Here is a 24,934-nt window from a genome sequence, read left to right as displayed (position 1 = left end):
CAATTGGTAATGAGTGGTGTGCAACTAGTCAGTCCCTTATTATAATTATATCACTATATATGATTGACTCCCTTTCAAAATGTATCAAATTATTTATTTTCAAAATTTTGACGTGGTACATATAAAGTATGTGTCGCATATTTCCAATTTAGCAACTTTTTAACTGAATTTTTTTCCACCCAAAATTGAATAAAACTCTAATTTAGTATCAAAATTTTGCTGTATTTCAAATTGGTAATAAGGTTCTAGGGTACAGGATCCACTCTCATGCCATCTTACCTTTTTCACACGGAAGCTCCCGTAAAGTCTTCTTACTGTTCACCATGAAAAGCATAAGGAGTTTATTCTTGAGCACATCTTGACGTGAAAGTGGATAGGAAACATAGATTCTTTTTCACTCATATCTCGATGAAAAGTATTTATGACTCATACATTTTCACGGCAAGATGTTCGATGTGAGGTATAATCTTGAGGTCACTTCAACATTATTCAAGACAAAATTCTAAAGAGTCATGCTGGAGTGACCTCAAGATTGGATCTCACATCTTACATCTTGATGTGAAAGTGTATAGGAACCATATATGTTTTTCTCAATATTATTCAACTCTAAAATTTTTAAAAAATATTCTTTTAAAAACTTATTTTTCATTGTAGAATTTCAATTCAAAATTAAGAGTTGGATTGCTGTCTATTTTCAACATTTTGGATCAAGTCAAGCCCTAAGATTTAAAGTCTTTCTAAGGGGTCGTGAGTTCACATTGTTGCATCCAAAACATTTGGATAGCCGTCCATTATCTTACTAAGATTTCAAATCTTATTAAGGGTAATTGAGTTCACCTTGTGGCATCGAAAAGTATGATCTGATGCCACAAGATTGTACAGGACATAATTTTAAGATTTTGAAAAAAAAAATTCTAAAACATATTATTTTTCCTTTGAATCTTAATTTTAAATTTGGGGGTTTACTAGGAGTTCAATACCTGTCCATTTTCAAAACCTCAGATCAAACCCCAATCTTTTTATATTTTTATTTTTTAGATCTAAGTTTTTTCCATGAAATTAGAGGGTTGTGATGTTGGCTGGGCCGGAGCTAGTGGGGGCAATTGCCCCCATAGAACTTTGAGATAGTCCTGTATTTTACCTAAATATATGCCTCAATTTACATTTATTTATTAATATGATAATAATTATACAAAAAATTATACCATAATGTATTTTATTCTAAAAAATTAAATATATTAATTAAAAGAAGAAAAAATTCACAGATTTTTTTTATTTCAAGAAAAGTATTATTCTTTTTTCAAAATGTATCAAATTATTTATTTTCAAATTTTTGACGTGGTACATATAAAGTATGTGTCGATTTAACAAATTTTTTAACTGAATTTTTTTCAACCCAAAATTGAATAAAACTCTAATTTTTCCAGTATAAATTTTTTGCCGTATTTCAAATTGCTAACAAGGTTCTAGAGTACAGGATCAACTCCCATGCCATCTTTCCTTTTTCCACACGGAAACAACTCCCCCATAAATGAGCACATTATGTCGTGAAAGTGGATGGGAAAAATGATACAACGAAAACACATTTGACATGGCATGTGCACGGAACCACAGATCAATTTCTTCGGGATACACATAATAAAAAATATGTGATAATTATGTGCACATGCGAGATGCCACGTCAACCACGTCTTCAACACAATCATTTTATCATCAGTCATGTTGTAAATCAATGTGGGCCCAACGACTGGGTAAGATTTGAAATGTTACTGTCTAATCAGGCTAGTCTCACCCGTAAACTCCAAAGTCCACAGCCTAATAGTCTAAGTCGTTAAAAATATACAGAACAACCCTCAAGCTTACTGTCCAAAGCAAGAAACCTTCTCTCTCTCTCTCTCTCTCTCTCTCTCTCATGGCTCAAACAACTAACCCTGTTATTGTTATCAGCCCACAATACTGTGCACCTTATTTTGTCGATCTCGCAGTGGCTAGAAAAGAAAAGTTCCTAACGGAGGGCAATTTCACCGTTACGGACCATAATGGAAACTTCATCTTCGATATCAAGGAGAAGGTTCTATGCTTGCATGATCGTCGAGTTCTACTTGATGCTGAGGGAAATCCTATACTCACTCTGAAAGGAAAGGTTAGATTTTTTTTTTTCCATATGAGATTAGATACTTTTCATGGTTTCAAATGTCGGTTTGACGTCTCGGACAAGTCATCTATTCTAGGATCAAGTAAATTTTTTTTTATTTTTTTTATTTTATAGAATCGTGATAATCAGGGGCGGAGCTAGGATTTTCTTGTAGTGGGGGCAAATTCAGAGGTTTTTTTTTATTCGAAGTTGAAGAAAAGAATATTTAGATCATTTTCAATTAGTATATGAGAAGGCCGGATCAAGAGGTTATGTCATCAACAAAAATTGAAGGGGATGTGGGGGCAAACTATGGTTAGTTGTATGGTTGAAGAATTTGAAGATGAATGGTTTTAGAGAGAAATTCGAAGGATTTTTTTTATTAGAAATTGAAGAAAAAGATATTTAAATCATTTTCTATTAGTATATGAGAAGGCCCGATCAAGAAGCAATGTCATCAACAAAAATTGAAGGGAGTGTGGGGGCAAACTATGATTAGTTGTATAATTGAAGAACTTGAAGATGAATGATTTTAGGGAGAAATTCAGAGGTTTTTTTTATTTCAAGTTGAAGAAAAGTATTAGATCATTTTCAATTAATCTGAGATGGCCTGGTCGAGAGGCAATGTTAGGGGCAAAAATTGGAAGGAGGTGAGGGTGTGGGGGCAAATGAGGAGAGAAGTGAGGGAGTGGAGACAAATGGGGATGTAATTAGTTGAAAATACATGGGTGTCTCAAAGTTCTGTGGGGGTAATTGCCCCTTCAAGCTCCTTACTAGCTCTGCCCCTAGTGATGATCAATCGACACCCCTGACATGATAGGCTCGGGAATGGAAGATCTGCTCTCCTCAAGATACAAAATTACGGTTCCCTATTAATTAAAAATAAAAATAATATAAAAAATGTGCAGTTCTCCATCTTGGAGAGAGTAGGATCTACAGCTGCTGAGCCTGTCACGTTAGGGGTGTCGATTTAGTATTCCACATGGGTAACTTAGATTATCACAACTCATTTTTTTAAAACTTGATTTACAATTATTTATTAAAACATAATTATATATAAATAATTATAATTTTTTTTATAATAAAATAAGATAGATAATAAGATCATTAGTATCATTTTTATTTAAATAATAAATAATTAGATCATAAAAATAATTATTTTAATAAAAAATATAAATCTTATTTAATTCGACTGAGTTTTATTGAGTCGTCAAATATTTTAAAAATATTGCTAAAGTCATCTAGTTGGTCCAATGACATGGTGTGAAGCATGAGATGCTACATAAATTTGTCTAATTGGTAAACACAATACTGAGATGACTAGGGCGAGTCATCATGATTTGGTCTAGATTTGAAACCATCATACTTTGATGCACACGTAAGTCTGAGATGGGAGGAAAAACAAATATATCTTAAGGATTTTGCTAATATTTTCTAGATAATTTGTCACTCAATCCTGAAGAATTTAGTACATAAGAGTCCTCTCTACTAAAATAATTATCAGTCTTTACAAAAAGACAATAATTCACTCGCTAAACCACCGACTAAAGCAACCTAACTACCCACATAGTGTATCCCATTAGAAATAACTCCCATATATTTAGTTACATAAAATAATATTTTAATTTTGAAAGTAGTAAATTTTCAAAATAAAAATATTTCACTTAGAGTGGGGAAAAGGTAATTGGCAGTTAACATTTTTAAATGGTTAATAAAGACTATGAATAGGAAAAAATATATCATATACTATTTTGTCAAATAGGGATTTTTTTTTAATGCATTGATGGTTTATTTTTTTTATTTATTTAAAGGGGATGCTAACGTCCAAGACCTCTTTTTTTCTTTTCTAATAATACCCCTACCCATTTTGTTATTTAGTGAAAAAGACAAGAGTATATTAATCTTTTTACATAATAAATACTTATTTATGTAAGGAAAAATTATTAAAAAAACAAAAAAAAATATATTTCGTAAAAAAAAAACTAAGTTTTTAAAAATTATAATTAGCAAATCTTTTACGGTCCTTAAACGGCCGAAAAAGCTTTTTTTTATTTTTTTATTATTTATTTATTTAAAATTTAAGTAATATAATATTCAGATTTTTGGCCCTTTAAGGGTCAAAAATTTCGGGCCTTTAAGGGTCGAAATTTTTTCTCTCTCCTACTTTTGACTTTTCCCTGTACTTTCCCTCGATTTTATTCTTCTTCCACCGAAACCAACAATTTCATCATATTCTTCTTCTTTTTTGCTTCTATTAACTGGTTTTCGATTTTTAATTAACAAAGGTAAAAAAAAATTTACATACATTTACATTTATTTAAATTTACATTGATCTCAAGATCTTAAGATCTTGATCATGATCAAGATCGTGATCTTAATCAATGTGATCGTAATCATGATCGTGATCGTAATCGTAATCGTGATAATGATCGTAATCATGATCATAATTGTGATGAAGATCGTGAACCGCATCGTAGGAAAATCCTGATCACGTTGATTAAGATCAAGATCAAGATTACGATCATGATCAAGATCAAGATAGTGATCAAGATCAAGATTACGATCACGATGATCTTGATCAAGATCAATATAGTGATCATGATCACTATTGAAAGTTTTAATTTTAAATAAATCGAAAAGAGAGAAATATAAGAGAAATTTTCAACCCTTAAAGGGCCAAAAATCCAATTTTTTATTATTATTTTTTTAAAGATATTTTCGACCGTTTAAGAGTCGAAAATAGATCTTATTTATAATTATTTAAAAATCTAGTTTTTTTTATGAACTAATTTTTTTTTATTTTTTTGATTTTTTAAAATAATTTCCCCTTTATGTAATTAATACTTGTTTCTTTCATAATAAATGCTAAGGGCATGTAATATTTAGAATTAAATGTCTTGTCACAATAAATGATTTGGTAGTCAATGCAAACAAACATTTATTGTATAAAAGATCAAAATACCCTATTTATTTTTACAAAATGACAAAATGAATAGGGTATTGTTAAAAAAATAAAGTGTTGGAGAATGCTAATGTCCCCATAAGGTGTTAGACATTAATATTCCCCTTAATTAAATCACTTAATGCTCACAAATAGGAGCAAACTCTCTCTCTCTCTCTCTCCCTCCCTCCCTTTCCCTCTCACTTAATTATCCTTTGTTTCAGATTAGGACTCTACATGGTAGATGGCAAGTGTTTAAAGGAAACAGCGATGAATCCAACAATCTCATATTTAGTGTTAAGAGGTCTAAAAAGAACTTATTAGATGTGTTTTTAGCAAACAACACCGAAGAGAAGGTTTGTAATTTCAATGTGAATGGCAACTGGCTTGAGAGATCGTGTTTCATCAGCACCGGATACTCTAATACCATAATTGCCCAGGTAAGAAAAATGATCTCTGGATCCATCATTATTTCTATGTCATAAACAATATATATTAGCTTAATTATGTAGAGAAAATTCTATTTACATACCAACTTTTACTTATAACACACCTAATATATGTAAATTATTTAATTTCATAAGGATCGGTGTGTTTTAAATATAATATAAGATGATTATTATTGATCTAAAATAGTGACACTGGGTGGTGATCATGCAGCTGGATAAGAAAAATACAATTATGAGCCAAGTAGAAGCAGATGCATTCATGGTGAAAGTGTACCCAAATGTGGACTACGCTTTCATTGTTTCTCTTGTCATCCTCCTTGATGCGATTTTCGAACCAAGCCACAAACATGTTGAAGCAGTAGAACTAATGTTTCGATTGGGGATGACATTTGCAGGATTGCCTAACTAGTTTAGGACTTAACAAAAGGGATTGGTTGTTTCGTAAAGATCTATCCATTTGGTATGCAAAATAGTTCAATGATTATTATTTTTTCATTTTGGAGTTGTTTTAGTACTTTTTTGGGATAATTTCAGTTCTTATTACATCTTGGTGATATTGGTTTAGTATATAGAAGCACTCGATTTAATACAAAAATGATCATGCCAATCCTGAATTGTTGTGAACTCTGATTCTGGTTATGTGTTCTTGAAATAGTAGATAAAAACCAATAGAATAATATAAGAAACACGAAGAAATTAGAAGAACTTATTAGTGACTAAGGTACAGAGAAGCCGTTGTCCTTAAAACCAACTTCTCCCCCTTAGGAATAAATCTTCAGTGCAGTCGATCTTAGGCGTTCTGGTTACGAAGATTCAACAATCACTATCTGCTAACCGAACTCTGGAAATAATATATTTATAACGAACTTGATCGGATCCAACGTTGTACAAGTAGCAAGAAAGCAAAGAAATTTTTTGACTTTCAACTTATACAGAAAAGGAAAAAGCTTTTTTAGTTTATGTTCCACCAATTAAGGAAATCTTTACCTTTTACAAACAACACGCAAGAGATCTTGAGTTTAAACATTGTCCTCAACAAAATACATGAATAAAACTATGAATTTTACAATAATCCCTCACAGAATTATAGTAAGAAGAGAAAGAAGTGTTGTTCATACAAGGTTAAATATTGGATACCTAATGTTGATGTTTTTTGGACTTAATCGACACTTAGTATAGATAGACAAAACTCACAAGGACTTGGTGTAACTAGGTTACTTAACCCTTTCCCCTTTTTGTGTAAGTTAATTATTATATCATACATATTTTTTTTTTAAAGACTGATCGAGTTTTTATGATTTGAAATTTTTTGATCATGTGTCGAATTCTGGTTTTTTCATGAATGCTCTAGAATATTTGCCTATAGTATTCATAGGAAGCAACCCCACTCCCACATTCACATAGGTAAGTCCATCAAGTGTATTCTATGACTATTATACACCACTCAAGAAAGCTATGAACTTTATTAAGAACTTTTGTTCAACCTTAACTTGTCATAGATAAGTATTACTTAGCATCATAGGAAATGGATAAAGATTTTATTAACTCTTTTTCACTAGTGCTTCACCAATTAGTTCAGTGACTTATTATTACCTATTGAATCTACTTCTTGGGATCTCCATTCATGTAAATTAGGTTTCCATCACAAACTAATTATTTACATAGGCATTAGTCCTATTTTTCTCAATGATTTACTCACCAATCCTCTAGTTAGTGGTTTTGTTAATGGATCTGCTATATTGTTTTCTGACCTCACAAAATCAATAGCAATAATTCTGCCTGTTAATAACTGCCGGACCACATTATGTCTAAGACGAATTTGTCTACTCTTACCATTATATATATGATTTTCAGCTTTGGCTATAGTAGCTTGACTATCACAGTAAATAAATACTGATGGCATTAGTTTCTCCCATAAAGAAATACCTATTAATAAGTTTCTCAGTCATTCAGTTTTAGTTCCAACTAGCTCTAATGCAATGAATTTTGATTCCATTGTAGATTTAGCTATACATATCTGTTTGGATGATTTCTAAGAGATAATTCCTCTACCTAGTGCGAAAATATAATCACTAGTGGACTTGGATTCATCAGATTCTAAGATCCAATTCACATTACTGTATATTTCTAATACATTTGGACTTCCACTAAAATGTAAGCTTATGTCCATGATTGCTCTCAAATATCTGAGAACTCTTATTAATGTTGTCCAATGGTCTCTATTAAGATTACTAGTGAACCTATTTAACATCCCTACAATAAAAACTATTTTTGGATGAGTACTGTTTATTAAATACATCAAACTTCCTATGATCCTATCATATTCTTTTTGTGATGATACATTATCACCTCTATTCTTTTTTAATTTGATGTTCGGATCTAAATAAGTCAAAACAGGTACACTCTCAAAGTGTCCAAACTTCTTTAAAACTTTTTCTATATAGTGGCTTTGAAATAATACAAATCCTTCATCTTTTCTAGCTATTTTAATCCCTAACATGACATCAACTTCTTATAAATCATTCATCTCAGATTTGGAATTTCGGAAAGATTTAGTTTTCTCAACTATTTTTAGATTTGTTATCAAAATCAACATATCGTATACGTACAAGCAAATGACTACACTAGTCTTGCCACTAAATTTGCTATACATGCATCTATCACAATTATTACAGATATATCTACTAGACTTTAACACAAAATCAAACTTCTCATGTCATTGTTTAGGTGTTTATTTTAACCCATTTAAGGATTTTACTAACAAACACACTTTATTCTCTTGGCCAAGAATCACATACCCTTGGGTTGTTCTATATAAATTTCTTTTTCTAAATCACCATTTAAGAATGCCGTTTTGACATCCATTTGATGAATAATTAGAGATATCAATCAAGATGGGCAAACCAACTTGAGAGAGTAAGAGAGGGATCAGTCAAGGAGGCTAAACCACCTTGAGAGTATAAGAGAGGGGTCGACTAAGGTTGTCAAACCATAATTAGTAATTCTTTGAATAATCTGTGAATTATACCTAAATCTCCCCGAATATTGATACACAAAATGGTTAAAACATCCATCCACTTCAAGTCCTTTGCAAAAATTTGCGACTTTTTGAACTTTTTCGAATCATTCACGATTCATTCTTTTCCCAAATTAAACAAATCAAAAGTACTTTATGAAAGAGGGTTAAAAACACAAATTACTTGTATTTTTATAATAGAAAAATTCTATCTCAATATCACATGATAATATCTTCATTATTCTCTCTGTACGCTGAAAGATTTAATCATGGGACAACCACTAACCATTGTTGGCTAATGAACATTATGATTATCGATCAACAATTAATTTTTTCACTCCTTTTATATATCTTCTCTCTCCTCTCACCTCTCAAACTTTTTAAACGTTAGTCTTGGTCACTCAATTAGGTAAGGTAGTATGTGCTTTGCATTATGAAGATTTGTGTTAAATAGTATGATTAATCTTACAAAAATATGTTCTTAATTTTTTTTTTTTTCTATATATGCTATTTTAGAATAAATATTAAAATGTAATATTTGTAAAGAAACCAAGTGTTATTGATTTGTAATAAATCTTAAATATTTGATATATATGTATAAAAGTATCATATGTTCTTAATCTACACAAGGATGTGTTCAAAGATGAAGAGTACTGGTGGTGATTTTGAAAATGGGATAAATAAATAAATAAATCTTAAGAAGACAGGGGGTTTCCAAATATTTGGTTATGAGTACTATAAAATTTTTAATATGTATACACATGATTTTTTGAAAGTTTTCAAGAGTGCTGAACTTGAATTATACCCGAACTGTTCTCGTATTGCATTTTTTCCGTCCTCCAAATTTTTGACTGAATTTTTAAATGAACTTAAATGTATATTTCGAATCGTAATCAAATTAATCCCGTAACAATTTTTCAGCATACATAAAATTGCTAACTATGGGCTGAACCACACAGAGAGAGCAAAAAGGGGGTTGGCCAATGATGGCCGAACCACCTAGAGAGAGCGGGGCGGGGCGGGGCAATATGGCTGAACCATCTTGAGAGAACAAGAGAGGGGTCAACTAAAGAAGTCAATCCGCCTCTATTTGGGTTGGATCGGATTAGAACGGATCTGATTGCCTTGATTTAATAGCTTTGTTAATCCTTAGGAAGGGAGTATTTTTTGGTTCCTGTAATAATGATTACGATGATGATAGTATGACGATGTCGACAACAATGATGATCAGGGTTATTGTGATTATTATCGTCATCATCGTTGCCATCATCATCATATTAACCTCCTCATCCACCTCATCATTATCATCATCATTTTAGAGAATTGATGTCTAATTTAAAAATATAAAAATAAAGGTTTTTTGTTATTATTTTCAATAATTTACAATAATGGGGCATATCACCAGTTTTAAAACATAGGGACATTTTAAATATTCATCAAAACGTGTGACGGCATGTGTGAAATGGTTTCATTTAGCGAAAGTTGGAGAGGCAGATAAATTCTTTAGTCGTTTGATTCTTCTTGAAGATGGGTAGTATTGGTATTTCAATAAGAAAAACTACAAAAGGTTTTTATTAGAACAATATTTAAGAATAAGGGTTATTTTGCTCAAATGGATTACCAGTTTACCACATCAGCAATCCAACACTATAACCCTTTGAATTTCATTTAAACACTAACATTTATAAGAGAAAAACAAAAAAAATTCAAAATACAACTTCTTTTGGGCTTGAGAAAGGTTTTGAAAATGGACACCTCTAACTCTAAAATTTAAAAGTGAAAAAATGGAGAACATATCTATTTCCCATGCTTCCAGTTCACAAAGGAAAGAAGTAGCTTTGGCTCTTTTGTCATGTAACTTAGGAAAGAGGTACTTCAGAGTGTTTTGATGTTTAAAGGAAGATTGCAAATTTGTATTCAAAGAAAGCGCTTTTGAGTACATTTAATTTTTTTTTCGAAGTTCATAAAATTTTATTCTCTACAACCCTAGAGCATCAGTTCATGGTTTTTGATGTTACATATTAAATTCAATGCCCTTGTTATCACCATCATTATTATCATCACCACTGTATCATCACACCTTCACCGTCACCAATTTCATCATTACCATCACTATAATATTATCGAATTTTTGGTGTTCAAAATTTTGAAATGAGACAGATAATACACGTATGAAGCATATGCCGCATATTTTCTATTTATCAAATTTTGATCGGATTTTTGCAATCCAAAATCGAATAGAACTTGAATTTTTCATGTATCGAATTTTTGCCATAATCCCAATTGCTAACAAACATCCAAACATAAGATAAAGATACTAGGGATGACGTGGCAAAGAGTCAAATATGGTAAATCTGTTGTGGGCGAGGCTGTTATACCTTCCTGTGTTTCCACCTTCCATCCATCCATCCATTGATCCACATTTCCTGGGTTGTATATGATGTTGTACTGTATTCTCTCATCTCTCTTCCATGAATTTATAAAACTTGGGGAAGAACAGAACGGCAGAGAGAATTCTAAAACAGCAGCATGGCCCAATCGATTGATTATCCACCGATGTCACACTTCGATCCTGGAGACATATTTAACTCACATTCATTTAGCAAAGCACCTGTTTGCTCTTACCCTTATAGGTCCATTTCAAAGGGTTTGTGGAGCACCCAACAGTATAGACCCCTCACATACTCAGTTAATCTTCTTGGGGTTCAGGTGGTTTTGATCTTAGTATTCACGCGTGCCCTTGGATTCATTTTTAAGCCTCTTGGATTGCCAGCCATTTTTGCACAGATCTTGGTATGTATGTATTGATCTCTCACATGTCTTGGAATGTATGGACAAGAAGTATAAGAGAACTTTTTTTTTGGCACAGATCACATCGCGTGTTGAGGGCATCTCCAATCTAACATAAAATAAAATAAAATAAAAAACCACTTAAGAGAGCCCTCAATACATGCCACTTCCTGCAATTGATTAATTAATTTGGGATTCTTGAAATCCTGGATTACTTTTTCTGTGCACAAAAAAATTAAACGGAACATAACTTAAGTCTCAAGAATCTCAACTAAGGCTGTCCATGTCAATGGACAGGCAACCTTAAAGAGGCGTGAGTTATACCTTAGACCAATCCTATATTCTAATCGAGCCTAAATTGGTTATGTTTGAACTCAACTCTAATAGGCCTTGGTCGGGCTCGAGTTTATTATTAATTTTTTAGGTTCTAAAAATAATAAATTTAATCATTTTTTGAATTTAGACTAATTTTATATTAGTTTTACCTAACTAGTGGTCCAATATTTATCTTAACTGAAAAATGGTACTTAGAGATGAATTAAAAAAAGGGAAAATTACTTAAAGGACCCTCGTGGAAGGGTTTCTTTCTAAATAGTCCATATGTATTGCACGGTAGCTTGATAGGACATTTAGTAAACTTTTTCTTTCTTAATGGTCCCTCGTTACTGGTGAACTCACCGCATTTTTATTTACTGGCGAACTCAACACTTTTTTATTTAATGCCGAGTTCACAATTTCTACTGTCAAATTCACCATTATTTATTGTCGAGTTCACCATTTTTTGTTTATTGTCGAACTTGACAATTTTTAGGGCCCTTTAAGTAATTTTCCCTAAAAAATTAAGGGTGATTTAGACATGCCCACCTACATTTTATTGATTATTAACGATACCCCCCTATGTTTTGAAATTGATGACATGCGTCCTTTGACCTTCTTAGTCTTATAAATAGACTAAGGGGAAAAGACTCAAATGCTCTTATCTTCAACCTCTAGCAAAAAACCTATATGTTTCTTCTTAAAACCAATTTTCAATTTCTTCAACCTCCATGGTATATCTACTTAGACTTAGTCTTCAATTCATCATTTTATGCCTAACTCTAGATTTTTCTATCTAAAATCTTATCATTTTCAATTTTTCCAAAAATATTATTTATTTTTTCTTCCCAAATCAAGTCATCTTCAACTTCTAGGGTAATTTTAATATATTTAACCTTATTTTAATCCATCATTTTCTACCTTGCCCTCTTTGAAGAAAATCCTAAAATTTTCAACCAAAAATTTCATTATTTTATACTTCCTAAAATGTTCTACCTTGCCTTGAGATTTGAAGGTTGAAGACTTAAAGTAGATAAAACCTTAAAATAGTTGATGAGATTTGAAAATTTTATCCAATGAGATTTAAGATGATTAGCTTTTAGAATAAAAATATAGATTTTTTTTATTAGAGGTTGAATATAAGGTTTTTTAAGTCTTTCGCCCTTAGGCTATGTAGAAAAACTGATGTCAAGGGATGCATGTCATCATTTTCAAAACATAGGGGGGTATCTCTAATATTTAGCAAAATATAGTGGGGCATGTCTAAATCACCCAAAAATTAAATGTACTCTTTTTTTGAATTTAGAATAATTTATATTATTTTTAACACAATAGTATTCCAATATTTATCCGAATTGAACAATGGTACTTAAAGGTGAAAGTGAACTTACTATTTATAATAAGTTTTGATTATCTTTTATTAAATAATCATGTATCTAGGTATCATACTTCTAAAATAAGGAAAATTAAAGTGCAATTATTTTATAATTTAACAGGGTAACTCAAAAACTCAACTAATGTGTACCTTGCAAGAATCGTAGATTTTTTTCCTCGGGGTACACAACCGTACATCCCCATAAAACATGTGCAGTTGTGTATCTTGAGGAAAAAAATCGACGGTTCCTGCACCTACAATGTCAGTGAGTTTTTAAGTTACTCCGTCAGGTTGAGTTACAAAATCAACATTCAAAATTAAATACTTAGAGGACCCTAGAGAAGGGATTTTTTTATAAATAATCCCTAAGTTTTTGGTGGTAAGTAATTCGAATTTGTTAGGCGTGAATCAAATAGAGCTGTGGATTGGCTTGCGAGAAAAGGAGTTGGTGAACCTATGATTTTTTATTTTATTTTTTATGTTAGAGATAATATCCCTGCTGATTTGTATTTGCCCTTTTCAATATCAAGCGTGTAAACTATCTTCGGCATTAGTCTCTTTTAATGATATAAGGGTGGGCTCTCTATAGCCCCAGCTTACCCATCAATTAAAAAAAAAACCTTGATGGCCCATTTAGTAAATTTTTTATTACTTAATGGTGCCTCAACCTTACCTCATGTTATAATATTTTTGAAACACTCAAACCGCCCCTTTTCTCATTTTCTTGACTTGGATTTTCCAACATTGATTACAATCATTTCTGATGATTTTTTATTTTGAATGACAAATGGAAATGCTGTGTTTCTAATTTTGAACATTTAGATTTTTTTTTTTTTTTTTAAATTTATTTCGACGATTTACAATGAAAATGAAAAATGAAGTTGAGATTTCAAATTTTTTATACAGTGCCAAGCACATCTCTTCTTATTTATTGTCAAATTCACAAATTTTTATTGTAGATTCACCACGTTTTATTTATTGTTGAGTTCACCACTTTTTATTGTCAGGCTCGACATTTTATATTATCAAATTTAATTTTTTTCCTTTTAAATATTGAACTCGATGATAAAAATGTTGACCTCGAAAATAAAATTAGTGAGCTCGACACTGGTAAAACCCACTCATTTTTGTTTTTCAAGTTTTTCCGACTAATATACATGGAAAGATCGATAAAAAATGTGACATAACAGCTTGTGTAAATGATTTGAAACCAAAAGAGCAATCCTTGGTCGATTTTCATCCAAAAACGAAACTCAAAATTGAAAAAACCCTTGAAAACAGTTTTTTCTTCTTTCTCAAATCCTTTCTAAAGGAGTCTCCGAAACTCAATTGAAACTTTGGAAATCAATTTGTTTTGGACGAAAATGGTTTGGTCAAACAGTTAGGGCAATTTTGGCATTGTAATTGTGAGAAATGTAGGGAGTGAGATTCAAGGACTGAATAGAAAGAAAATTTTTACTACTTGGACTATTCAGAGAAGTCCAAAAACTTAAAGGACTAATTAGAAAAAAATCCATCTGCCAGGGCCCTTAAGTAATTTTCCCTTTAAAATATACTAAAGGCTGGGTTAGGCATTGTTGCCTTTCCTTGAGATATTAGTGAAAAAGTTTCTATCCACTTTGAAGTCATGATGTGCCCTATGAGGCCCAATGTTGAGGTTACTGCAGTGAGACCCGCAAATTATTTCCAAATACAAAAAAATTTAGTTACAAAAATACCAATATCAAAATGTGAAGTCCAATGATGGCTTGTAATTAAAAGGAAAAGGTAAATTATTGTTTATGAAAATTAAATTAGTACCAGATAGAGATTTTTATTACAAAAATACCAAATATCAAAATGTGATGTGGTATTTTATTAATTTAATATTTTTTTCCCAATTTGGTAAAAAGATATAGTCTTGAAATAATACTTTACCATTTTCAGAATTGGAATTTAACTAATGATAAGGTTATAATTGTGGACATTTTTGTTATTTTTAGAAGGTATATATTTTGAGTAATGTGTACTGATTTTGTGACTCAACTTGACATTGTAACTCAAAAACTCACTGACATGGCAGGTGCAAGAACCGTATATTTTTTTCTCCATGGGATACACAGCTGCACATGTTTTATGGGGATGTGCAGTTATGTATCCCGAGGAAAATCTTTGATTCTTGTAGAGTACACATCAATTGAGTTTTTGAGTCACCTTGTCTAGTTGAGTTCTAAAATCATTACACTTTGAGTAATACCACTTGGTTTCTTATATCAAAGAGGCTACACAAATTATCCCTTAATTTTTTAATGAGTTGTGATAATCTGATTACCCCACGTGGCATACTCAATCGATTACTTGACATGACAAGTTTGGGAACTGTAGATCTATGCTCCTCGGGAAACACAGTTCCCTGGAGATACACTTTTTATGGGGAAGTGCAGCCGTGGATCCCGAGGAGGGAAAATCTACGGTTCCCAAGCTTATCACGTCAGGGTAATCGATTGAGTTTGTCACGTGGGGTAGTCAGATTATTACGATTCTTTTTTAATTTATAAAATTGTCAATGCACTTCATTGCAATCAATCATTCAATTCTCTTTATCTCTTGAAATGGTTTTTTCTCCTTACCTTTTTAGGGGATAGATTTTTCAAAACTCCATGATTCATTAATCAATAATGGTTAGCAAGAATGGATCAACATGAACGAATGTGAAGATTTACCTTTTGGAATAAATGTTAATTTTGTTGTTGTTCAAGTCATACTAATTACGAGTGCAGTTCATCTTTCATTATGCAACCTAATATGGGCTATCAACAGGGTGCTAGTTATTATTGCTTTGGATGCGGTTTTGGCTATTAATATTATGCTCCAAATAACAATAACCCATAAAAAATGAAAAAAAAAAAAAAGAAAAAAGAAAAGAAAAAGAAAAAGAGGATCAAAGTTTAGGTTTTCATGTACAGTAGTAATGAATGAAAAGCAGAAGAGGTAAAGGGTGAGGTCTACCAACCTCAAGCTTACCAATAAAAAAATAGTAAATAAAAACAGGAGAAGTTTTCATGTTACTAAAGATGATTATTGGTGGTACATGTGAACTAGGCTGGTGTCCTGTTGGGCGACTCTTCTCTGGGACTATTTCTGGGGAAAATGGCACTGAAGCGTGGGGAATCGGAAAGTGACGCCATAGATGTTTTAATGTATCTTTTCCCATCATACGGGGTAAACATACTTAATAACTTCGCTATGATAGGCTTCATACTCTTTCAGTTCCTATTGGGTGTGAAGATGGATCCCAGCATGATTTGGAAATCAGGAAAAAGGGCAGCTGCGATTGGAATTTCTGCCCTCGTCGTTCCTTTAATACTAGTCTTGTGCTCCATTGTCATCCTAAATCATGTTTTCATCAGCAAGGATAGACGTGAAGTCCGCATGATATACTTTGTAACAACAGTACTATCTATGTCAACATTTCCAGTCATAGCTTCCCTTCTTACTGACCTCAAGATGCTTAATTCGGATCTTGGTCGCATTGCCTTGTCTTCGTCGATGGTTAGTGACCTAGGCAATACACTTATCACATTGGTAATGAACAATTGGAAGCTACAGGACACTGCCAAACGGTCCATTGAACATGAAAATCATGATGGTTTTTTTGGTACTCTATGGAAACCAATTTGCCAAGGACGTATTTGGCTATGTGCTCCAATAGCGTGTGGTGTTTATGTGCTGTTTATGGTTCTCGTCGTACGGCCTGCAATGATTTGGGTCATCAGGCATACTCCACGAGGGAAACCCGTGAAGAACAGCTACATAGTGTTGATCCTTCTAGGGGTCATTTTATCCGGACTCATTAGTGTTGCAATTGGGCAACATGTTCTTTTCGGTCCTTTTATTTTCGGATTAGCAGTACCAGATGGGCCACCATTAGGTACTACTTTGGTATCTAAGCTTGATTCATTTTTATCAGGGTTGCTGATGCCCCTCTTCTTTACTATCAGTGGTTTGCGGACGATTTTGCAACAAGAACATTATGTCACCAAACGTACAAAGGTCTTGGCTTTCATGATCACTATTACTATGTTGGGGAAGATCGTCGGAGCTGTTGTTCCTTGTTTGTTTTTCAGGATGCCATTTCGTGACTCTCTAGCACTATCGTTCATCTTGAGTGCCAAAGGCGTAGTAGAGCTGTTGATATATAATATTTGGAGAGACTGTGAGGTGCCACAAATTGAATTTTATTTCATACAATTATAATCCTACAATCCCTTTGGAGACAAATTATCGGTAACACTGACTATAACTTTCTTGATGTTCCAAGTTCAGGTTTTAAATGACCAGATCTTCTCATATATGATCATCTTCGTGGGGATTTGCACAGCAATCATTCCATTCTTTGTATGGGCACTCTATGATCCAAGGAAGAAGTATGCGGGCTATGCTAAAAGAACTATTCTACACACCAAAATGAGTTCAGAACTCCGTGTAGTTGCATGCATTAGCCAAGAAGAGAATGTTCCCACCATCATCAAGCTCTTACAAGGCTCGAACCCTACTAGTGAGAGCCCCATCTGTCTTTATGTACTCCACCTTGTGGAGCTCTTAGGCCGTACAGCTCCGCAGTTCATCTCACATAAAAATCGGAAGAACACTAATTCTAAGCCTTCTCAATCTGAACGCATCATCAGTGCTTTTCGAAACTGTGAGCAACAATACCAGGGAGCACTCACAGTGCAAACCTTCACTTCAATCTCTCCATTTAAGACAATGCATGAAGACATATGCACGCTTGCTCTCAGCAAGTTCACAGCTTTTATAATCCTTCCCTTCCACAAAGAATGGGCTGTAGATGGTACAATGGGCTCTGTAAAGATCAATATGAGAACTGTAAATTGCGAGGTGCTCGATAAGGCTCCTTGTTCTGTGGGGATCCTTGTTGACCGTGGCCGTGGAACTGCCACTGCCTCAAACTTGTTGATGCAATCCTCATACCGTGTTGCTGTACTATTCTTCGGAGGTGCTGATGATCGAGAAGCACTGTCGTTTGCAAAACGTATGTCCCTAAACACAAGTGTCTACATCACAGTTGTTCAACTTTTCACACCTGACAGTGAAATGCTTGTTAGAGATCAATGGGAGGTTATGCTTGATGCCGAGGTGTTGAAGGATTTTAAGTTCAACTCGTTGTCCAACCAGCATGTTGTGTACCGAAAGGAGGTGGTGAGTAATGGAGTGCAAACTGCCTGGATAATTCATTCAATGGAGAATGAACAAGACCTTATTATAGTTGGACGACGCCATGGGTTAGACTCACTGATCACATCAGGACTTGCAGAATGGAGTGATGCCCCGAGCTAGGAATAGTGGGGGACATGCTTGCATCGTCGGATGTTAAGGCTAGCGTTTCCATTTTGGTGGTTCAACAAATGTCAAATACAATTGATCATGCTGAATAGCCCATGTCACGGGATTTTTTCTCTTTTTCTTGTAACATTGGATAAGTCAAAGAAAAAAAAAAAAAAAACTGAATTAATTTTTTTTTTAATTAGAGATTTTGGATGAAATCCTATGGGTGTGGTGTTTCCTGTGGGCCCAAAATCCCTTAGTAACTTAGTAATATGGGAGCAGATTCTTTGAAGTACTTTTTTTTCCTGTAGTTCTTTCCCTACTAGAGAGGCCATGTAAAAAAAAGATTTTAATCCATCCAACACGTGACAATCATTTGTTTGATTAGATTTAAAAAAATAAAAAAAATAAAAAAAAAAAAAGAATCGTGACAAGAACGTATAAAAAAAGGCTTTCCAAAATCTTAGTCTTTGTGTATCTCGAAGAAAATGATCTACGATTATGTGAAGGGAGCATCCAAAAAAGGGAGTTAGATTATCACTGAATCTTAAAAAAGCAACAAAAAAAAATCCTTATTTAAGCCTAATCAAAGACTTTCCAAAATATTCAACCAAGACTTTTCACGTTAGTTTCATATTTTGTCAATCTTGAGACTAATGCTAAGTGTCAGATCAATTTGTCATTGAAGATATATGAAGACTCCAGTATTGCTCAACCGCACGCATCTTGACAAAAAGCTCCAACATATGTGCACAAAGCCTAAAAAATAATGAGACCACTTAGAACATTCCCCAACATGTAGATGATTGATAGGTTGACTCATATTGATTAGAAAAACTCTTTCTTCGACCCGTTCCTTCATCGGACCTTTTGGAAATCAAATTTGATCATTTAGGGGATATTAAAATTTGACTACCTTAAGACCATCCTTTTCTTTGGTGATTTTTTTGAGACTTTATATAGGTAAGATCTATTGCACCTCCAAACTGTTTCATCACCGGACTTTCTGAAAGCTCATTTTGACCTGAAATGACAAAAAAAGTATTTTGGTTATTTCACCCACTTATGCCATGACCCACTCCTTTGTGAAAGTTAGGGGATGTTTTACATAATAAGATCTATCAGATTCCCGAACGATGTTTCAATCGGAGCTACCACTTGAAAGTTATGGCCAAAATACTCATCAGTGGCATTTTGATAATTTTCACGGCACCACTGAGTTAACTTCCGGCACCATCAGTAGAAATCATGGCGTTGTTGGCAGCAAGTGTCACACAGTCATATTTTTTTACCATTGAGCTCTGAAAATCATCCCAAATGCTATAATACTCATTCTTGAGTTCTTTTTTAGATTGAATTGATCCCTAGAGAACTTATGCTCTCCCTTCTCCCATCTAGAGAGCATTCTCTACACATTGAAAGGTCCAAACCTTAGTTGAAACTCCATTCAACCTATGTCTTTCTTTTGGATCAAACCTTAGAGAAAATTGCATCTCCTTTTTCCATACTTTGAGATTCTAACTTAGGTAAATCCCTTCAACCTTCCGAGACTTCTTACTTGATTCCACTCCAAGCATCAAACCTCACCTTGCACACACATTGGTACATTCATGAAGCAAAGAGTAAAATGAGACGATGGTAGGAGTAATCACAAGGAGCTGATAAATTCGAAAGTTTGATTGGAATATCCAACTGTTGAGACGTACTTGTGAGCTCAAGGATTTGAAAAACTCAAAATCACCATTGGAAATCCTTATAGAGTTGAGCGAGTCTTAAATTTTTAAAAACAATTGTATGTGGTGACTTGGTTCTACCCTCAAAAATCAAATTCTTATTGGAATCGAGGATTCTTACTAAGAGTAGATGTTCGTGTGTTTTCGAAGTATAAAACTCACAACATTTCGAGAGGATGCGTTTCTCTCAATCTTAAGATTTTAGAATTTAGCCTAGGTATAAAAATTCTATGTAAAAAATTCGAGATGAATCATAAATCTCATTAATTAGTGAACACTAATACCTTTGTAAAGGTGACTTTAGGAATAGATGTAAGCATATTGTCGAACCATTATAAAATTGCTTGTCTCGTGTTTATAAACATACCTCCATCAATTTATACTTAGATGAATTCACGCCACGAATATATATTATTAGGGCTGTCAACGGATAGATATCCGATCGGATATAGCTATATCCGAATTCGAATCCGAAAAATAATAATACTATCCGAATTCGAATTCGAAGCCGATTGGATATCCCTAACAAACATTCGAATTCGAATCCGAAAACTATATCAGATATCTGATAATATCTGATTCGATAAAAAATCGAATAAAAGTCCGTCTTCCTCGATCTATTGGAGTTCACATAGTCGAAACCCAAATTTCATCGAAAACTCCGACTGGTTTAGATCTGAGAGAGAGAGAGAGAGAAAGAGAGAATGTACCTGGATGCTCGCCGACCGGAGAAGACGTGTCGGAGTTCACACAGTCGAAACCCACATTTTCTTCAAAAAATCACTCCTATTGGTTCAGATCGGAGAGAGAGAGAAAGAGAGATGGTTGCCGGCGGAGAAGACGATGGTTACAGGCTTACAGCAATCGAAACCACGATTTCGTCTGGTTCTTCACTCGTCTGGTTCTTCATGTTTAAAGGTATGAAGAAGATAAAGTTTAAGAAAAAAAATTTGGTTGTATAACACGAATATATAAGATGATATATACACATATATAAGTTTTGTTGTAAAACATAAATACAATATATGTATATTCTTATCGGAGCGGATATTATCGAATCGGATATCGCAATATCCGAATTCGTATCCGAAACTCATTCGAATGTTAAACTGACATCCGAATCCGAAAATTTCGGATAATATCCGATTTTTCGAATTCGAATTCGGATTTCGGCTATCCATTGACACCCCTATATATTATACTATGTATGACATACCATGAATGATTAGACTCTAAGTAAATCTAAATTGTATTGCAAACTAAAAACAAGTCGTGAGAATGGATGTAGGCACATTGTTGAACCAATATAGTTTTATGTTTCATACATGTTTTATTATTCCGTAATTTTCACTTGAATACGTTGTATGTCATGATGCCATGAATACCGAATAGGTAAATCTTATATGAATAGACCATTGAATGACATGACGAAATGAATATTTTTATCTCAAATGTATTGTCATTAAATGCAAATTAAAGACATGAGTGAAAAATCGAGGTTAGGTGAATGACTTAGAACACATAGTCAAATTAATCAATTTAAGTTAAAATTTGATAAATTAGAAGAAATTTTAATTATTCTATTCACCCCCCCCCTCTAGGACTAAACACGGTATGGAGCTCGAATTTTTTAGTGCTGTCACAAATGAGTGATTTTTTACTTACTGTCCAATAGCCACTTGACATGTGACGCAAATGACATTAGCAATGAGAGAGGAAATTTCTCTCTCATGCTCGCTATGGAAAAACGAAAATTTCCTAATCAAATCACATTGTGGGAATCAAAAAATGATCCGATGCCATGGGGTTGTAGAGGATCCTGTTAACATTTAATATTTGTAAACAAAGTTCAGTTTCAATGAGATCCTTTTGACATTGTATAAAAATACATTTTGATCTCATGTAAAAGGTAATTTTTTTTAAATACGCAATGTCAACATGATCATTTTGCCATGAAATCATAATTTATTATTGGATAATGTTAAAACATTCCCGTTGACAAAGAACAAATAAAAAAATAACTCAATGTCAACAAGATCTTTTTGACATGAGATTAGAATTTTTTGTACAGTGTCAAAAGGATTCCATTAACACTAAACTTTATATATATATACATGATCTTTTTGACATGAGATTAGAATTTTTTATACAATGTCAAAAGGATTCCATTGACACAAAACTTTACATATATATATATATATATATATATATATATATATATATATATATATATATATATTATATTCCATACTAAAATTCTTATAAAACCCAGAGTTTTTCAATTTGTATTTGAGAAAAATAAATAGTAAAATTTTGAGAAAATCTTGAAAGTGGGACTTAGGGATAAAATCTTAGGAGATTTCTGATCATTTTTAAGAAAATCTGACCTCACCATTAGATTTAAAATGATTAAAAAACATAATTTAGCCTATAAGCACGCTCAAATGTGAATCCGAACAGAAAAGTTACAAATCCTTGATTATATAAATAAATTTTAATTTTTTTTACACTATTCATCTTTCAAAGTCGTTCAAAAAAACCAGCCAACATTTAAAAAAAAATTTGTTTTCCCCTCATCTTTTCAACTCAGATTCGCTGTGAACGGTTTGTCGTTAACGACCGACGTAGAAGGAAAAATGTCCGCAGCCTCGACATCTACGAAACACACCCAAGATCTTTTTGTTTCACTTTTTTTTTTACCTCGTATCGTAAAAAATCAGTCGTATTTATATACGAAGATTTCGAAACTTCGACCTCGGATTTTATCCGTTTCGGGATCAAACCGTCCTCCACTGCAAAAAGGAGAAAAGACGACGGCTTCGAGATCTTCGAAACCACTGGGTCAAACTAAAAAATCAGTCACCTCGAAGTTTGAATCATCTCGATTTCGACGCGATTACTTCGATTCTGTTCACGTGTTTCAATTTTATCGTCTAGAGATTGTAAGGAACTTTTAATTTCTATTAGTAATCGTAGATTGTGAAAATTACATTTAGAATTTTATTAAAAAATTGTGATGTACTTTCAAAATTATAAAATTCAATTTGTTATTTCAAATTTACACAAGAACTTGCATATTTGATATGTTTAATTGTATTTTGTAACAAATTATACATGGGTAGGATATTTCAGCGGGTTATTTCTATCAATTGAGTCCTATGCACCATTCGGACCCTATTTTGATTTAAATTTTGATATTTTTTCAATGTTATTGATAAAAATGAATTTTATAATTGAAAAAATGATTTAATATTCAATGAACTTATATTGAGTTGATGAATATCAGAAAGTAGATATTTTGTTTTAGAGATAAAAAATTGTAAAAATCAGAAAAAGGAAAAAATGGTATGAAACGGTAAAATGTCAGAATCACACCCGAGGGGTGATGTCTGCATTTTACATTGTTGTGTTGTGTATAGGTTGGTGAACGGATATCCAGGAATAATGTTATTGATTGTATGTTTATTTACTTTCTATTAGTGCGAGGCGCTGTTTACTTTTTCGCTCTGTTATTTATTTTAGACCAGGTGGCCACAGTTGCATAGTAGGAAACTGGATATCTATTCTCAACCTTGTATTTTTAATTTCTTATTTGTTTTCAAAGAAAATTTCTAATTCATTTTCAAAGAAAAGAAAATAATATATATATGTAGCTATTTTGTGAGTTGTTAAAGAGTTTGTGAATGCCTGAAGGGATAATGCATCATATCATCCAGAGTGGTGTACTATCCTGGGATGTACGGTAGGGACCACCAAGCTCATATATGGTATGAGACACGTATGAGAGTGGAGTCACAACTAGAATCCGAGTTTATTTCTCTTTATCTTTGCTAGTGAACTTGTAATGTAAAGGTGGTCATATACAAATGGTTTGTATATTTTGGAATCACATGCACGCCTAATAGGCACAGACGAAGATGATTAGTCAATGATCATTAATAATCTATAGTAGTCGAATGTTCTGACACATCGAAAAAAGACCCATTACTTACGGTCACGTCAAATTGTCAGCCTAAGCCGGATAAATGGTCCCACAAGTGTGGTAAACAATGATTAGCCACAAAATCAGGAACAACTACTTTATTATGAAACATCATGTCCCGACTAGGAACGATCCAGTTGTGAATCTCAACTCTCTAATTTCATTACTCCACCATTATGTATTATGTATCTATTATCTTATTTTGATATATAAAATGAAATGCATGTTTAATGTTTCTATTTGGTCAATTAGATTATATAAAAAGAAAATGTTATCGTGGGTATTGTTGATTGATATAATATGAGTTTTAAAATATTTAGTTGCTTATCCCTGACTATATATACCAGTTAATCGTAGTTTCTTCTGTAATATTTTACATATTTTAAAATGATTAAGTATGTTTATTCGTTCATGTTAGGAGAGGTTATTGGTAGAAATTATTTATTTTCCTTACTAGGTAACTATTGTTATTCACCATTTCTTCTCCATTTTTTAGTTTCAGTTTCGGAACTTGGCAAAACAGGTGTAGAACACGAGTGAGGATCATCTGGTGGGTCAAATAGAAAATCAAAGTCCGTCTCCTGGTGAGTTTTGAGGCTATACTCGATTTGTTAAGAAGTATTATAGATTTGTACTGAGTGTTAGGAGTTTTGTTAGAGTGAGGAATTTTTGTATAATCCTGTATATAAATTTCTTCTTTCGTACTCTGATCTATCATATGTTATTAGATGTATATAGGCTTCCGCTAGTATTATATTTTGTATGTATATATAGAAGATAATATATATCGTTTATTAGGTGCAGGTTAATCGTCTTGAAATGCTAACATAAATAGAGGAGACCATGCTGAAATTTTGAGACGCCACTTAGTGTC

General features: G+C 32.8%; 1 protein-coding gene and 1 pseudogene across 1 annotated transcript; both read left to right on the top strand.

Annotated features, from left to right (window-relative positions):
• Positions 1 to 1,813: 1,813 nt before the first annotated feature.
• On the top strand, positions 1,814 to 6,052 carry LOC147385092 (protein LURP-one-related 10-like). Its single transcript, XM_086425336.1, has 3 exons — positions 1,814 to 2,143; positions 5,300 to 5,515; positions 5,736 to 6,052. The coding sequence occupies exons 1-3, from the start codon at positions 1,913 to 1,915 to the stop codon at positions 5,931 to 5,933; spliced, it is 645 nt and encodes a 214-aa protein (XP_086281462.1). The 5' UTR covers positions 1,814 to 1,912; the 3' UTR covers positions 5,934 to 6,052.
• Positions 6,053 to 11,069: 5,017 nt separating this feature from the next.
• Positions 11,070 to 18,455, top strand: LOC147385091 (cation/H(+) antiporter 15-like; annotated as a pseudogene).
• The last annotated feature ends 6,479 nt before the right edge of the window (positions 18,456 to 24,934 follow it).

This window comes from Akebia trifoliata, chromosome 15, assembly GCF_017979445.1.
Source record: "Akebia trifoliata isolate Shusen 1 chromosome 15, ASM1797944v1, whole genome shotgun sequence".
NCBI lineage: Eukaryota > Viridiplantae > Streptophyta > Magnoliopsida > Ranunculales > Lardizabalaceae > Akebia > Akebia trifoliata.
The sequence above is the reverse complement of the archived record's forward strand: the minus strand, read 5'-3'. Positions and strand labels throughout refer to the sequence as shown.

Excerpts from the sequence above, each read along its gene's own strand:
- LOC147385092 (XM_086425336.1), top strand. The coding sequence starts at position 1,913 with ATGGCTCAAACAACTAACCCTGTTATTGTTATCAGCCCACAATACTGT. Across the intron at positions 2,144-5,299 it reads TACTCACTCTGAAAGGAAAG|ATTAGGACTCTACATGGTAG; the intron begins GTTAGATTTTTT and ends CCTTTGTTTCAG. Across the intron at positions 5,516-5,735 it reads CTAATACCATAATTGCCCAG|CTGGATAAGAAAAATACAAT; the intron begins GTAAGAAAAATG and ends GTGATCATGCAG.